The 17766-nt window shown below is 43.5% G+C and overlaps 1 protein-coding gene across 3 annotated transcripts in view; it reads left to right on the forward strand.

The window, feature by feature from the left end:
- The first annotated feature begins 15162 nt into the window (after positions 1-15162).
- Positions 15163-17766, forward strand: part of NIPAL4 (NIPA like domain containing 4) — a 42163-nt gene continuing 39559 nt past the window's right edge. Inside the window, exon 1 of one of the 3 annotated variants that reach the window (XM_029583696.1) lies at positions 15163-15268. In XM_029583696.1, the coding sequence (XP_029439556.1) occupies positions 15223-15268 (46 nt within the window). In that variant the 5' untranslated portion in view covers positions 15163-15222. Of the gene's footprint in view, positions 15269-15366; positions 15390-15574; positions 15857-17766 lie in introns of those variants that run through there. The other 2 variants (XM_029583698.1, XM_029583697.1) reach the window with 2 other exon arrangements.

Here is a 17766-nt window from a genome sequence, read left to right on the forward strand (position 1 = left end):
ACACAAAGCTGCCACTCATGCACCCAGGCACCCATTCTACCACACACACACACACACAAAGCTGCCACTCATGCACCCAGGCACCCATTCTACCACACACACACACAAAGCTGCCACTCATGCACCCAGGCACCCATTCTACCACATACACACAAAGCTGCCACTCACACACCCAGGTACCCATTCTACCACACACACACACACACACACACCAGTCATCTTCCTGACCAGTCTGTCTCTCTCTCTCACAAAAACACATCACCTCTAGTCAGCCTCTCTCTCAATCACACACATGCTCTGTGACTTACATACAAGCTCTCAATCACACACAAATGCTCTTGTTCCCATTCTACCACAACCCACAAAGCTGCCACTCATGCACCCAGGCACCCATTCTACCACACACACACACACACACACACACAAAGCTGCCACTCATGCACCCAGGCACCCATTCTACCACACACACACACACACAAAGCTGCCACTCACGCACCCAGGCACCCATTCTACCACATACACACAAAGCTGCCACTCACACACCCAGGCACCCATTCTACCACACACACAAAGCTGCCACTCACGTACCCAGGCACCCATTCTACCACACACACACACACACACACACATACAAGCTCACATGGAACCTCTTCTTATTGTTTGGCCCAATATGCCTGGCCTCCGCTGACGTGAGCTCCGGTGGCGTGCAACGTCTCTCCAGCCCCCGACGGCCTGGCCTCCGGCGGTGCGCAGGGTCTCTCCGCTCTTCACCCCCCGCCAGCCTGGCCGCCGGTGGCGGCGCACAAGTCTCTCCGCTCTTTGGCCCCGCCGGCCTGGCCTCCAGTGGTGGCGCTCAGCACCTCCACTCTTTGATCCCACCAGCCTTTGGCTCCGGCGGTGGCGCAGTGTCCCTCCATTCTTCGGCCTTGGCTCCAGCGGGGGCGCAGCGTCTCTCCACTCTTCAGCCCCACCCCTGGGGAGAAGGGACACTCAAGCAGGGCAGTGGGACACCGGGGAGCTGCGACACACCTGCCGGTGCTTGGCGACACACCGCTGTGTTGCGACACACCAGTAGAGAACTGCTGCTCTAGGGAGTCAGGGCCCAGAAGGTATAGAGAGGCCCTGGGGAGCAGGCGAAGACCTGCTAGGTTTTAATGTTTGAGTGCTACCAGGATGCAAGGCGAGTTGCATTATTTTCTGTTTTGCTTTTCACTGTAAATAAAATTGCACGCAAGGAAACATCCGGTCTGCCTCCTTTATCCCACTGGCTGTTTCCCAAGCCGTGACCACCGCCCAAGTTACCACAACCTAATTTGTATGCAGATGAACTCCATTAAAAGAAGAATGCCAGTCTGTTTCCACCATAGCCCGTTGCTGAAGGTCACATGATAAGGAGCGCGCTATGCATTCATTTTCTAAGGAAATGAAAATAACAAAAACCTTTGTTTTTCTTGTAAAAAAAAAAAAAAAATTTGCTGCCTAAATTTTAAAAAAATCGAACCCCCTCCCCCACCAGAGGAGCTTTGGATTTTTAGGGGCAGGAAGAGGGAAGCTCGCCCCTTCCTCTTTTTATGGGTTTTTTTCTATTTTTTTTTTTGTTATTGTTTGCTTTTATTCAACTAGATGAAAGAAACCAAAATAAAAACAAACAAATTAGAAAAAAAATGGACTGCTAATGAAAAGCTATGGCGTTAGCACAGCATGTTTTGGATGGGAATGGATTAGGCGAAATGAGTCATCTTTGCCCCGTCCATCAGCAGAGCCAGTATCCTTACATAATGCACTGGCATCCCTGGGACTTTCCTTAATGAGGTCAAGGACTGAGCAATCCGAAAAGAGAACCATCCCACGGGCCAGGAAAAAAAAAATGAAGATGATGTGTGTTAATAAGAGAAAAGTAGAAGGACCTTGCAATATCTCCACCTATGGTTGTGCTACTCTGCGAATAGAGAACACAAGCTGTCCGGGAAGACTGATATATAAATCACGATCACTAAACTGAGTAGAAAAACGTAAGCATATGTATATATATTCCACAGTACAGTAACTCCTCATAAAAGATACCAGGAACTCAATCACCACCTTTATTCTAAGAAAGGTTTCTTGTTTTTGCATAACAAATGCCTTGATTACTACCTTCTTGCTTCAGGCTTTGACTGATGGGATAAGAAGGAGAAAAATAGACTTAAACGGAGGGATGTGTCATGCTGTTGAGTATGAATCACTGCAGAAACCTGTCCCATGGCCGAAATTCCTGCTATGAGCTCACTCAGTTCTTCCCTAGGCACCAGACTTGTATTTCAGGTCTCACCACATTACAAAGCACAGGAGGGCTGCATGGCTCTTCCTTTAAGAAAAGGGATGAATGGGGGCACAGTTAGGTGCTTTGCTGGTTGTATTCATTTACATTGGGAGTCAGAGTTGATAAGGTAAGATGTGTGTTCCAAAGAGGTAGGTGAAATTGAATTCAGAAGCGGCATAAACAGAGCGGTTTTGCTGGACATGGGTTACTCTTGGAATCCCTACTGCGTCCCATTAAAATGCCATAAGTCAGGCCTGCTCACTGTCTCAGGCAGAAGTGCTGTGCATTGTCATGTGGAGGACCAGAAAAAGTGCAGTCATGCATTTGGCAGCGGGGGTGTGTGGGGGAGGGGGGGGTCTAGAAATCTGAGAATGCTGTACTGAATGGCAGGAAAAAAACGGATGCACACTGACAGGGAGAGAGACCTCAAGGCGATTAATTTATTTATCACTTGGATTTAGAATTCCATCCATCCAATGAAAGGCTCCAGGCAGAGTGCAAATAATTCACAAACATGCAAAGTATGGGCTGCAGCCAGGGCCTGAGGGATCCTGTCTCTTGCCTTCCTTTCTTCAGCCACTGTTGTAAGGGGGTCCTTCCCTTTCCCCAGGGCGTGCAATCCCATGAATTGCATGGTTTACATACCCACTAGCGCAGGGCCTGCCTCCACTCCCTCAAGAGCAGAGGCAAGGCAAGAAGTGTTAAGGATGAAACAGAGAATGGAAGCCTGGCCTAGTGATACTGCAGGCCATGCAGTAGCCAGGTTGTTACCAATGGGCTACAGCTCCCCACAAAACAACTAGGTCAGTGCCCGTAGGCCGATGGATGTTTGGACAGTGCCTTCAGCTGTTTAGATGAAAAAACTTGCCGGTAAGACATAAGGATGTGCAGTAAAAAAAAAAATTAGTTTTTTTTTAAATTTTAATTTTGTTTTATTTTTATTCGGGTTTCAGTTTATTTGATGTTTCATTTTCTTTGCTCAACCGTAGGAGGCACGGTCGTGGGATGGAGGACAATTTGAGTTTAAATCTTGAGAGGATCCCTATGGTGTTGTGTTAGTCATGGGGGTGGGCAATGGGTTTTCGGTCATGGGGAGGTTAGAAGGAAACTGATGTGAGGCCACAGTAATCCAGAAGAGTGAAAATGGCCTAGTCACATGAAGGAGAGAATCAGGACCCAAGCTGTGAAAGAAAGTTACTGGGCCCAGGTAGTTTTAAGGTGTAACCTTGCCCTAAGAATGTTTCCATCTACTAACAGAAAATAAAACCAGCAAGACACAGTTAGGGCCTGATTTATCAGGAATTGCTACTGCCTGGCCCATCCAGCTTTGTGTCTTTTATAAAAGTCAGGCGCCCATGGATCTTGCATTCTGTGTTTCTGGTAATTGGGCCCACCCTCCTCGCTCACAATCCAACAGACCCGCCATGCCGTTGCACGGCGGAGAGGCTTTCTAGAAAGCAGGAAGTCTAACTGGTTAGACATCTCTGCCTGGAAGCTTTCCCATAGCTGGTTTTCAAGCATAAGCTCATACGTCTCTCAGCTCACAAACCCCATTAAAAAAAAAAAGTCTTAAAAATCTTCACTTTTATTTTATTTATTTATTTTTTTAATGGGCAGCTTGGCGTGGTCACAGCTCACGTATAATGTCGCACTGCCCCAGGGCGTTTGGAAACCAAGGTGGGAAAGCCCAGTTCCCAAAGCAAAACCTGCTGCTCAGAAACCAGACGGAAGCTCTGCAGCGGCGGCGGCAGGCACGGGTCCTGCGGTAACGCACCACGCATCCTCCGTGTTTCCGCTGGATTGCTACTCCTGCCTCTTAAGCTTAAGTAGCCCGGGTGATGTGATCTCGAGCCAAAGCGTCTTCGGCTGCCGGCCTGCACTAATTACAGCTGCGCTGGATCTTGGATTTGGGGAAGTAACATGAAGCGCTTTAAAAATTAATTTACATACACACTTGTGGTTGAGATGCAGTGGAACTTAAGGGCCCGATGTAATATGATTTTTGTCCCATAGACATAAAATAGGAAAAGAGCTTTAGTAAATCCGGCCCTTAATGACATAACTATTCAAATAAGCAGCCCACTGCATCATGCCACAGACACGTGTAAGGCTGGGCTAAAAAAAAAATGACATCAGGAAAACATTTAATTTTCTTCCTTCTGAAAGTGGGTGAAACTATTGCTACGATTCTGTGTTCAGTATGGGCAGTGTCATGAGGGAAACACTGCTCTAGATCTTTGCTTTATGGTGCCTGTTAGACACATGAGTCTGGGCCAGCCCGGTGGAAATGCTGCATAGCTACCATCATGTGTAGGGACCTGAGTTCAGATCCTGGCTTAAGGCTTCACAGCTCTTAGAAGAAGGGAGCCATAAGCATTGTGCCATGGTGATCCCTAGTGCCTGGATTTAGGGCTCATGATTGCAGGCTTCTGTAAGGGATTCTATAGCTATGGATTATTTGACATTAAAATCAGATACTATGCATCTCAAGTTCATGTAAAAGGAAGCAGAATATCTACACCTTTTAGAGGTAGATAATGAGATTTTTATTGTAGCAGAATCAAATATACATTTGTTTTATATACAGTAGATATTGTTTAGTGTTCGGCTTCAATAGAATAAATCATTCTTGTTATAAAAACTGCAAAGTTTTATTCAAAATTAACTTGCACTCATCAAATGCAATGCCAATTAAACTATGCTAGCTTAAAGTAGTAATTTAACTAGTTATCTTACACTGATTCCGCTGCAGTTGGGTCATCCTTCTGGAGAATCAGGGTCCTGTCTCAACATGCAGAGTAGCCAGCTAGACCTCTGGTGGACCATTGACAAGTTAATACCACAGTTTCAGGTTGGTAGACCCAGAGTGCTTACAGATACCTTCTCTAAGTTATGCAGATAAGGACGGGGCAAAGATGGCTTGGCTTGGCTTGACAGGGTTTAGGTAAGAATGAGGGCGGCAAGTACTCCAAACTTAATGGAGCAGGGCTTGGCTAAGCTGAGAGCCCAGTCTTAAAGCTTAGCTTGAGCTTCATGAAAAGTCTTGGATGCTAGGTTCACGGATGTGGAGTTTGCATGAACAGCAGCAAGTAGTGCAGTGCAGTGCTACACTGTAGTGCATTGCGGTCCCAAATCTGTATTTATTTATTTATTATTTATTTAAGGCTTTTTATATACCACGGTTCGTTAGCAAACATCACCTCGGTTTACAATGAACATTAAATTAGCAACAAGCTTTACAATCCAACATAATTAAATAATGATAATAATGTAAGCCCAAAGTTGTTTTTTTTCATCTCCGGACTTTATGCATATGATCCAAAAGTTAATATTTATTGGATGTTGCCACAATCCATTGTACTTCCAATATGACTTCATCTTAGCTGGTACATTTATGCATATCCTCACAAAGATGCTGGCATGAGTCAGAGGCAATCTGTCAAACGATACTGAGCCTCATTTCTGGATAGAAAGTTTGTCAAGGCCACAGCTTGCAAGTTGTGTCCAGTAGTACCAGCAAAATTATAAGGTGAAGACTGATAGCTCGATATGAAGAACAATAGCAGCTTCTCCTCAGGATAGTTCTCACAGGTATTCCCGTTAAAACCGCAGTGTCCATTACATGACTGGGCTTCCATCTTGTCTAGCTCAGGCCTGTCAAAGTTTGGTTCAGTGGCAAACTTTTTTAGAGTGACTGGCTTGTATCTACAGTTCCTCAAGGAGCCCTAATGCATGGCTCCCGATCAGTAACTGGACTAAAGTAAGTTTCGAAGGAATATAATAACATAGGGTAAAAAGAAATCCCTGGGTAGTTGTGAATGAAGGCTCATGGTGCCAGATCCTAACCCTGGTAACGATTAAGCTGGATGCCCAAAGGAGCAAACGTTAATTGCCAGGTCAACAAACCCCCTAGTATTTCAGCATTTTACACAAAAGCAGTGAATCTTTATTGCATAGATTGTACTATTAATTATTTTTTATACTTTGTCTAGAGCTGAAATTACTATGTATTAGATATTTTAATTATGCATGGGCTGGGATAAGGAACATTCAGTCATAATTAAATTAGTGTTGACATATGAGTGACTCATAGCAGATGCCAATAAGTCATTTTAACTGAACGTCTGGCATGAAGGAGCAGAAATTGAAACATTTTGCACCAAAAGTCTCCTGCATATAGCAAATCCACTGGATGTGCAATCATACACATGCGGGCAATTTGGCATCCAACCCTACACAACATGCAAACCAAAGCAAAAATATATTTCTGGTTCATGTGCTTCCGTAAAAAAAAAAAACCACAAAACAATCTCTCCTGGACACTCTGAACAACACTTCAGATCCTCTCACCCTACCTCTAGTGTGAAAAAGTGAGCAAGAACGATCCCCGATCATTCCTGCCCCAATGGTGGTTATTGCCGAATGGCCCCTCTTGGGCCGCATTTTCTTGATTGGAAAATATTAACAATGGCACCCGCCTTAGGCCAGCTGGTGCTATTCTGAGTTAAGCACCGGTGGGGCAGAAGCGACTGGAAATCACTTCTACCCTCCTTTTTACACTACAAATGGGCTAAGAGGGGTCTGGGGGTGGGGGGCCAGATGTAGTGAAAGACGATTTTAATGATGGCAGTGGTAGTAGCATGGGATGCTGTGTACTCTTAGTTGCTACAGAAAAAATGAAATCAAGGGAAACAAACAAAATTTGGTTCATTTTTCATTCATTTCTATTTTTTTTAACAAAATTTCCCATAGTGTGCTTGTTTTTCAATATATTACATGCTTTCACTTTATGGAGATATATTTAGCATATATTTTTAGATTATTAATAGTCATTTTGATTAAAAATATTACTGTTTTTCATACTTGTTGTGAAGCCTCTTTTGATTACACAGCATCACGAGAGGAATTGTGGCAGTCAATTTGGTTTTGCTGTATCATAGATTGCATCTAACACACATGGCACAAGGTTCCAGGTACAATTGTACAGGCCAAAGACGAGACTCATGCTAACGCCTGTGAACAGGGGATGGGAACGGAAAAATGCTGGCACCAGTGAGACAGCAAAAACCAACAATATCTCTGAATAACTGAAGCATTGACAAGTATGTGCAGGCTTGCAAGACCACTCTTGTTCTCCTGGTCTTCCAAAAATCACTGGAGATGTGTTGTTAGTGAAGACACAACACCTAAGTAGAAGGTTCACTGTGCACGCAACGTGACCCATGATTGACAGGAGTGACATCACCCGTGACTGACAGAGACATGCTACTGAAAAGGTATAAGACTGTTCCAAGATTAAGAAACTTCAGAGTTATCATCGTTCTCATGAAGCAAGTTTTGGGCACTGACTGATCATCTGAAATCTGCAAGAGACAGTTTTGGCCAAACTGCCAGAGTGAGTCCTATTGTATCCCAATTGCAAAGACACTTAGCAGAATCTTACTTCCTGTTTGGAAATGCTCTCCAAGATCCCATATGAATGCAAATATCTAAATCTCTGTATAAATGCACAGTTTAATCTGATTGTTATTGTATTTGTAGTCATTATAATTTAATATTAGACTCCAAGAATTATTTGGTTTTATTATTCCTTATTTTTGGCATTCTTACTATTCTTCTTGCTAATTCCTAAAACAAATTTTAAGAGAATGGTGGAAACATGGCAGAAGGAATATTCAAAAATTGTCTTTTAGTACTATTTATTCCATTGCATAGGAATTATTAGGAACATTGAACAGTAAGTGGGTTTCTCTCACGTACTCTTACGGGATCCAGATTGAATTGTCAGATTCAGAAATTCAGTTCAGTTCTGTAAGAACTTGAGATTGAGATGTTCGGCTGGTTAGCAGAATGGCACTGCAAAGCTTTGTTGTTCTCACGTATCCTGCCCTGGTAAATGCAGCTGCATGGGCGATAATTTCAGGGTTCAGCTTCAACGTGCAACGCTCCTGTTTTCCTTAATAGCCCTGCTGTGAAAGTGCAACAGAGCTGGCAGTGCATTCAGAGTTCAGTCGTTCTACAAATAGCAGGCTGCGGTTATTACAGTGGTATTAGGTTTAACTTGTTCATTATTTATTCTGCCACACCTGTAACACCTGTTATGGCTGGAGCACTGCAAGGCTCTCTTAAAGAAAAAAGAATGTCCACCGGTACCCGTGTTCAGGTTTCATTAAGTGGACAGAGATTCTATATGGATTAGTCACCTTGCCAGCACCTTTCCCCCCCTCAGGTTTGTCTCCGTTTAAATGTATATATTTATTTATTTGTCGAGTTTTATATACCGTCGTTCGCCATCACAACAGTTTACATGGATTAATCAGTGTATGACAATTTACATATGAAGTGCATGGATCATAAACAGAGTAAGATACATGTGCAATTAGTTAATGGTATTTGTACAATAGGCGGTGAGAATAATCAGGTATATATAGATGGTTGGGTCCCAGAGGTATATCAGGTTTGTTAATGTTTGGCAATATTAGGTGATCTTGGGTGTCAGTTGATTGAGGGATATGGGTCTGTTTCGGTTCAGTTGGAAGGCCTGTTGTTAGTAGGTTGCTGAGTTTTCCTTGGTAGGCTTTGGAGAAAAGCCAAGTTTTCAGATCTTTTTTTGAATGTTTTTAAGTTGGGTTGCAGTCTTAGTTCCGTCGGGAGGGTGTTCCAGATTTTGGGGCTAGCGATGGAGGATGCTCTTTCTCGGGTTGTGGTGAGTTGTGCAGTTTTGATGGAGGGGACTGCTAGTAGGCCTTTGTTGTTTGATCGTAGGTTTCGTTGAGGATTATGGGGGGTGAGGTTTAAGCCTGCCCGGTCAGTTTGTTCTTTGTGTAATAAATAAATAAAAAACCTCTGACCCCTGTTATTCACCTCTGCTCGGCATTCAAGGATTTTTCCGACCAAATAAGAGAAATAGCTCTAATTTTTAACTCCTCAAAAGGAGAACTGTGCAAACAGTCCCGTCCCCCTACCCCTGAGTGAAAATATCCCAGTTGATAGTCAAAAAAATTAGGCTTTAAACACTAATTTGTCACTTTCTGTGCCTGGCAAGTCTGAAAAACATTCCAGAGATTTTCTCCTCAGCCTACAGAATTTGTTTTCCTTCCTTCTCTCTCTCCTTCCCTTATCTCCAAGACATTTATATTTATTTAAAAAACACGTTACCCGCACGTGTATATGGTTCAGGGCAGGGCACAGAATGAAAACATACATAATATATTATAAATCAACAATGCTTTTTTTTTGTATTCCCCACCAGCCTGCATCTTTGGCCCAAACTCTCTCTTTCTTAAACAGATAGCTACCAAGGCAAGAAAAATAAAAGAAGCATGTACCCAGAGATTGGCAAATTAGCACTTCTGAGAAACTGACCGGCCATGCGTTAAGGTCCACAAGGAACTCGAAACACAGTCAGAAAAATACTGTACACTTCACTCAATCTTGAATAAAAGCCGCAGGCTTTAAGCCAGTAAGAATTCATTGTATTACTTTTAGAGAGAGAGCAATTTCCCGCTATAAATTGTTATATTTGATGTCACTTCTGTTGATGTGTATTAAGTGGAGAAGCTTCCTGGGAGATATAGGTATTTTGCTTTGCATTTAAACAGTGAGCAAATCCCCAGAGAACATTACAGTGAAAGAGTGGAACTGCCATGCACTAAGTCCGCATTTATTGAACATAATAAAATTGTATTTAGTATTGCAAATCTGCTTTGGTATTTTGATTACGTTGATAGCAAGGTTTGTCTAAAGTCCCCGATAAATGTATTAGAGTGAAACGCACTAGAAATTTATCTTAAGTAAGTGAATGTCAGAGTTTCAGAACTTTCTTTAGGGTTGGGGAGGGCAAAACATCCCAGTGGAATCGAGAGAATGGAAGGGTAGTGGGAGCAGGTGAGGCAACAGGAAGGGTAAACGCTAGGGCAAGGCACCGAACGAGAAAAGAGGCAAGGCAGCAGGAGCAGCAAGAACACAGCAAGGCCGAGGGGCAGGCCAGCGTGGCAGCACAGCTGGGGGCACAGATTAAAATGCGCGGGCATTGGCCCAGTTAGTGCAGCTGTGCACCCAGTCCTTCCGCTACTCAGCAGCGGCCCACTTTTCCACTTACTCCAGGACCAGCTACGAGCACCCTCGTGCTCCCAGCGCACCCCCCCCACTGCTGGCTGCAAACCCCCACAGAGTTTGCTTTCGCCTGCCCCTGCAGGGCTCTTGTTCTAATCTTCTCAGCTAACCCCCCCTCTCCCCCCCACTCCTTTTCACCCCAGCCTGTGTTAGTGGAAGCCATTTTTAGATTAAATTATTATTACTGGTGTGTTTCGTAGTTATTGAGGCCTTTATCCCTTCCGATCATGCGGCGTCAAAAGGAAGATTCTGGTGGTCTGTTTTTTCTAAAGCTTTCCAGGAAAATATTGTATATTTATTAAATACAATACTAATCAGATTATAGCATGTATTTGTAGCAGCTATAATAAAATATCAGTCTATTTGGGTGACTTTTGGTCTCCAAGAATTATGTGGTTTTATTATTCCTTATTTTTTGGCATTGTTACCATTCGTTTTGTTGGTTCCCTGAACGAAGCTTTAACACAATCATTCTAGTGTCCTCTAAAGCAAAAACACCGGTGCAAGGTAATTTCCCTCCATCAAAACAGCTAAGGGGGAATCTCTTCTGCTGCTTTAATGTAGGAGATAAAATGGTGGTGAGACACGGCAGGCATTGGAATGCTGGCTTAATGGAGCAAGCACCTCGTTTGAGCGTTTCCAGGCCTCACAGGGATGCAACATCCTGCTTTTCCTCATATCTGAAGCAATTTTTAGAAGAGCAGGACAGCATGTTGCTATATTGGTATTTAGAGTCTACGCCCAATGCTATCATGTCAATATTTAAATGCAGCTAAAAGAAAACATTGCTGAAACTGCCTAGTCAGGCCGGCTATGCCCCTCGCGTTAGCAAAAAGTAAAAAAAATTAAAATAAAAAGAGACTCGCCTGTGTGAGTAATGGAAATGTGTACTCTTCATTTCCCAAGTAATTCCTCGGGCATTTAAATACAGACACAGTTTCCAGCTTCTTTTGTATGCATGAACATTAACAACCTCTCAGCAGTAGAAGTGCTCGTCAGATGCAGAGTCCCCGGTTTCTTGGGGCAGCTTTTTCAAAATTCTGTGGCAAATTTGCATCAAGATCATACCTATGACTGTACAAAAAAGTCAATTTGTTTTTTATTGAAACTAGTTACAAATAGAAAACTTTACGAATATTTAATATATTTACGAATAGAAAACTTATCAAGTACAAAAAACAACAATGTATTGAGACATTTTAGAAGTGCAAATTCAATTTGTCCTATTTTCCTCATCGGGATCTGCTTTCTGTTTTCTTTAACTCTACATAGTAATAATGGCAGAAAAAGACCAAATAGTCCATCCAGTCTGCCCAGGAAGTTTCTTATGGTAGAACGTCCTCCTGGTCTGTGCATATTAACCGTTCACCCACCATCACATACTGCTCTTTTGGATTACTGCACACCAGATGCATGACTCTGCACTTCTTGGCACTGAATCCTAGCTACCAAGTCTTTGACCACTCTTCAAGCTTTCTTAAATCACTTTTCATTCTCTCTACTCCTTCAAGTATGCCCATTCTGTTGCAGATCTTAGTCTCATCCGCAAATAGACAAACTTTACCTTCTATCCCTTCCACAATATTGCTCACAAACATATTGAACAGAACTGGTCCCAAAACCGATCTCTATGGAACTCCACTTAACACCATTTTCTCTTCAGAATAGGTTCCACTTACTATTACACTCTGTCTCGTGTCAGTCAACCAGTTTGTAATCCATTGCACCATTCCCAGCTTCTCATTTTATTTACAAGACTCCTATGCAGGACCATATTAAAAGCTCTGGTGAAATACAAGTAAATGATATTGAGTACTCTTCTTTGACCCAATTCTCTAGTCACCCAATCAAAAATCAGATTTGTCTGACAGGACTTTCCCCCTGGTGAATCCATGCTGCCTGGGATCCAGCAACTCAGTGGATTGTAAATAGTTCACTACCCACTTCTGATGCTACCATACGAAAAGACATTAAGTAAGGACATATAAGTTACAAGTCAATATTCACGTTATTATACGACAAGACACTCAACAAGACGTATTGTCGTAAATGATCCATACAACATCCTTTCCAAGAATTAATGTTAAAGTCATAATAACAAGACTCTACATAGGACATACTGCCGTCACTGTTTCAAGTTTAATCTCCTAGTAAGAATTTAAGAAAATGTAAAGTTACAATGTTAAATAAAAGTTAATTACAATGTTAAATAAGAATCATTTACAATGTTAAATAAGACTATACTGATGTTATAATGTAAAACAGGAAGTCTCTACTTCTTGAACACAGTTACAATGTAAACCGATGTGATATTCCAAATTGAACGCCGGTATATAAAAACTAATAAATAAATAAATGAATAAAATATCCTTTCCTTCAGCAGAGTCTCCATTAATTTTCCCACCGCTAATGTGAGGCTAACTGGCCTGTAGTTTCCAGCCTACTCTCTGCTCCCACTCTTGTGAATCAGGATCTCCACCGCTCTTCTCCAGTCTTGCTTCACCACTCCCATTTCCAAGGATCTTTGAACAGGTCTTGCAGCGGACCTGCCAGCACATCTCTGGGCTCCCTCAGTATCCTGGGATTTACCGCATCCATTTTCAGTTTTCCTAGCTCTTCCCATACATTCTCTTCTGTAAACGGGTCTGCATATAACTCTCTCTTTCACCTCCCCATTTAATCATATTTGCAGTTGATTGGTCTTTCTTTGACATTTTTTTAATGGTCATCCAATTTTCATCTGGGCTTCCAATATGGTATATATAGACATTGGGAAGAAAGCAAGGGAGTACATACACTAGGATCCTACATCTGTCCCTTCTCCTTCTCTCTATGGTGTTTCCTGCATCAGACAGGAGGAGAGGGAGCTTAGTCGATTTCTACTCACAGAACCTCTTTTCCTACCCTCTTTGCCAGTATTGGTAGAGGACCTGTTCCGCTTCTTCTTGCACCTTTAGGGTTTTCTTCTCCTGCTGCTGGCATTGGCATGGATTCTGTCCATAGCAGCCTTTTGGAAAAGGTGGAAATGGAAGAATTTGTAGGCAGGATGTAAAAGGAGTGGGAAAATAGATATGGAGGACAAGGGTAGTAGTGATGGCTCATGGAAGATGAAGAGTGAGAGCTGGAAAAAGATAAAGATGGCAGATAGAGAGTGAGAGGAAGTGATAGAATGGGAGAGATTGAGAGTGAACATAAGGTTTGACAAACTGGGTCAGTCCAAGGGCCCATCAAGACCAGCATCCTGTTTCCAACAATGGCCAAGCCAGGTCACAAGTACCTGGCAGGATTCCGAGGGGTAGATAGATTCCAAGCTGCTTATCCCAAGAATAAACAGTGGATTTTTGCAACTCTACCTTAATGTTAATGGACTTTTCCTCAAGGACCTTGTCCAAACCTTTTTTTAAATGCAGCTACACTAATCGCTTTCACCATACACTCTGGCAGTGAATTCCAGAACTTAATTATGCTTTGAGTAAAAAAATATTTTCTCTTATTAGTTTTAAATGTATCACCCAGTAACTTAATTGTGTGTCCCCTGGTCTTTGTAATTTTCAAAAGTGTAAACAACTGATTAGCGTTTACTTGTTTCGTTCCACTCATGATTTTATAGACCTCTATTATATCTCCTCTCAGCCGTCTCTTTTCCAAGCTGGAGTCCTAACTTCTTTAGCCTTTCTTCATAGGGAAATTGTTCCATCCCTTTTATCATCTAGGTCACCCTTCTTTGTACCTTTTCTAATTCTGCTATATCTTTCTTGAGAGGTGGTGACCAGAACTGAACCATAGAGCGATACAGAGGCAGTATGATTTTCTCTGTTTTATTCTCTATTCCTTTCCTAATAATTCCCAGCATTCTATTTGCTTTCTTGGCTTCTGCTACTGCACACTGAGCAGAAGACTTCAAGGTATTTTCAACAATGACACCTAGATCCTTTTCCTGAGTGTTGATTCTTAATGTGGATCCTTGCATTTTGTAACTATAATTTGGGTTACTTTTTACTCCTTCATTTGGCAGGGTTGGTTCTGAGCTTTAAGAACAAGGCACGTACCCTCTCTGCTACCAGGGATTCAGCTTCCTAATATTACTGTCTTAACTGATGGGTCACTTTTTCTAGTCCTGTTTAAGGGAAGCTTATGTGCCTTAGCTAGCAGTTAAGGGTGTTTTCTTCCAAAGAACAAGCCTGTTTTAGGATTCTCATTTCCTGCTTTTCTGGTATAGACGTTTGCAGAGAACTAATTTCCTGCAGCTTTTCTCGGCTAAATAAATAGTCCTTTCCTCTAAAACTCTACCTGGTCCTGGTTCTCCATAATCATTTGACCAGCAGCCTCTCGTCGTCTTGCCTGTGTCTGGCTGCCATTCTTGACCAGCTTGTAAGCCACAGGGACTCTCTCTCTCGTGTACATTTGTATGTGTAGCGCTGCATACACCTAGTGCTACACCAGCCAATGGTCTAATAATTAGTAGCAGTGCGGGTAAGGCAGAAAAGGTGACGGTCCAAGGCCCCGGACTGGAAGGTGTGGCAGGGGGCCGGCATGCCAGTTTCTCTCCCCCTCCCCCCGTTCTCCCGCAGCCCCTGAAGACGGAACCTACCTGCCCCTTTCCCACCTTGGTGACGTAACCTGCAAGTTTCGGTGGGGGCGGGGACTCCGCTCACCTGCTGCTTGCAGAGGAGGAAGGGGGAGGAGCCGGAGTTGGGGGCGGGGCACGCTGCTTAGGGAGGAGCCCGGCTCTGCTGGGTGGGGAGGGGGGAATCATCGTCCAAAGCCGCCGGTGAGCGGGACGGGCAGACGGAAGGAAGGAAGGGATGGAGTCGGCGGCGCTGCTTCTCGCCGGTCACAGCTGTGCGAACGGTAAGGGGGGGGTACGAATTTGTTTCTCGTCTGCTGAGTCGCAGGTGCTCCTCCAGGCAAGGCGCCTGCTAAGGGAGCCGGCTCTCCCGCCCTTCCCGCCCGGGGCCGCTTGGAGCTTCAGGTGCTGCATTTTACGCGTGGGATTCTGGCGTTGGAAGGGGGGGGGGTTTGGTTTTACGTAAAGTTCAACCCATTCTCATGCAGTAATTAACTTTTTTGAAATGCAAAAAGGGGGGGAACTCATTGGAGAGACTCGGGTCCATTGTGCTAGAAAGGGGTGGAGGAGCCTGCAGGTGGCTGTGAGTTTGGGAAGTTTGGCCGAGCCTCTCAATCTCCCCGGGCAGGGTAATTACAGGGGGGACAGGAGAGAGGCTGCGCCTGTGAACCGCACATGACCCAATCTCGGTAAACGCTGCCCTGCGGTCGTGGAGACCTGGCTTTCTCCCAGCCCATGTTCTTATGTATTTATGTTTTTTTATATATACCGGTCTTCTTACATAATATGCAAATCAAATCGGTTTACAGAGAACTGTTGAGAAGCTTGCTTGAAGGCAATTACATATTACGAAGAACTTTTTAAACAAACAGGTAACTAGCGAAATATATTAGATAAAAACACTGTTTTAAATGTCTTGAATTATTATCCAGGAGTATGAGTTTCCTTTTAATCGGCTTCACCCCGGGAAGAAAAGGCTAGCGGCCCCTTATCCCCCTGGCTGTAGCAATCCAGACGTGGAGGGGTTTTGTGTTTTGTTTGTTTGGCGCTGATGGTGATGACTCTGAGGCCGATGCAAGAAGGCGACCTTGGGTCAGTGCCATCCTCAATTATGTGCACATTTTATTTTCTGTGCAAATGTTACTGCCAGGGCAGCAAGGCCTTTAATAACAACAGCAATATGCATTTCAGTCTGCCCCCTCACATGGCCCTGCCATGCTAATGGAGGCATTAGTCATTACTCCCAGGGCTTAGAGGTGCCCTAGCCTACCCCATGTTTTCTTAGCACTGGAAACTTAGCTCCTGGTCCAAAGTGACGTAAAATTGAACATGGCTAATGCAAGCCTAGGGGTGGAAGCTGGAGTTCTGGTGTTGGTCTGTAGTTTATATGTAGAAAACCTGCTCTGTACACAAAAGTGGACTTTTCCTTACCCAAAATAAGGTATGCGCACAAAAGAAATGCTTTCTGTGCAGATTAGATAACTGCCCTGTCTTCAGATAACACTCCATCTCTTCTTTGCTGCCGTGTTATACCAGTAATGGTACTTAGTGATTTTGTCTCTAGAACCTCGGTATATAAAAAAAAATGTTAGATAGATAAATAAATAATACAGTTGGAAAAAAAGCTGGCTGGCCTCATAATCTGTCTTGCTAGTGTGCTCCTGTGGTGTCTTGCTGGCTGCAGGTGCGGGAAATGGGAAGTCTGCTTTTCCCGGTACGTGCATCATCTTCTAGGTGGAGACGCTCGTCTGAAGAGAGAGCCTGAAATAGCCCTAAATGCATTTTATTAACACAACATGAACAGGCCGATGCAATACAGGCGCTCCTGTACACAGCCACAGGTTAGGAAAATGGACGCTTGTTAATTGAGCGTCCCTTTTCCTAACCTGACTGCTGACACCCTTTTAAAAACATTTTTTGGGACATTCTATTTATTTATTTACGGGTTTTTTATATACCGGGGCACATAAGAAACATCACCTCGGTTTACATTCAAACATTAATTCAGCATATTGCTTTACATTATAACATTAAAACTGCCTCATTTTGATCAGTGGGAAGCTGAGCTTGGGGAAACTATACCCGACTCTCTACGCAGCATAGTCTTTATGAGGGCTAGCAGAAATTTGGTCTCCGCTGGGTTGCAAGAGCACAATTATAAGATGCTATACCGTTGGCACCTTTGCCCCACAAGGTTGCATAAAATATGCCCTACTCTACCCCCCGATTGTTGGCGACATTGTGGACAGGCAGGCTCTTACGTGCATATTTGGTGGCATTGCGATCCAATAGCACATTTCTGGCAGGGGATAAATGATTGGCTAACTAAGATTCTGGAGACTCCAGTCACATTAACCCCGAAAACTGCGCTGTTAAATGTACCTATCGAGGGCCTGGATTCCTCACAGCAACGGCTTTGCCTGTATATTTTGATGGCGGCCAGGCTGTCAATTGCTCAGCATTGGAAATCAAACTACATTCCCACCATGGGGGAAGTAGCAGGTAGAATAACTAAGTATAAAAGGCTTGATTTCTTGACTGCTATTATACATAATCGGGTGGCCTCACATAATAAAATCTGGAAACTATACAAACCGCCAAGTCTTTAGGCTCCTTTGTCCAATATGAGAAAATGCTTCCAGACTGGGGATTTGCTGGGTGTGCAGGGGCGCTCCTGAGGCTGCAATTACTGCTTTGATATTTACTTATGTCGGTTCCCTATTGATTCATACGCTTTCTGTTAGGATGACATTGAATACTTATTGGCCGATGCCATATGTTG

Source organism: Rhinatrema bivittatum, chromosome 18 (genome assembly GCF_901001135.1).
Source record: "Rhinatrema bivittatum chromosome 18, aRhiBiv1.1, whole genome shotgun sequence".
NCBI classification, from domain to species: domain Eukaryota; kingdom Metazoa; phylum Chordata; class Amphibia; order Gymnophiona; family Rhinatrematidae; genus Rhinatrema; species Rhinatrema bivittatum.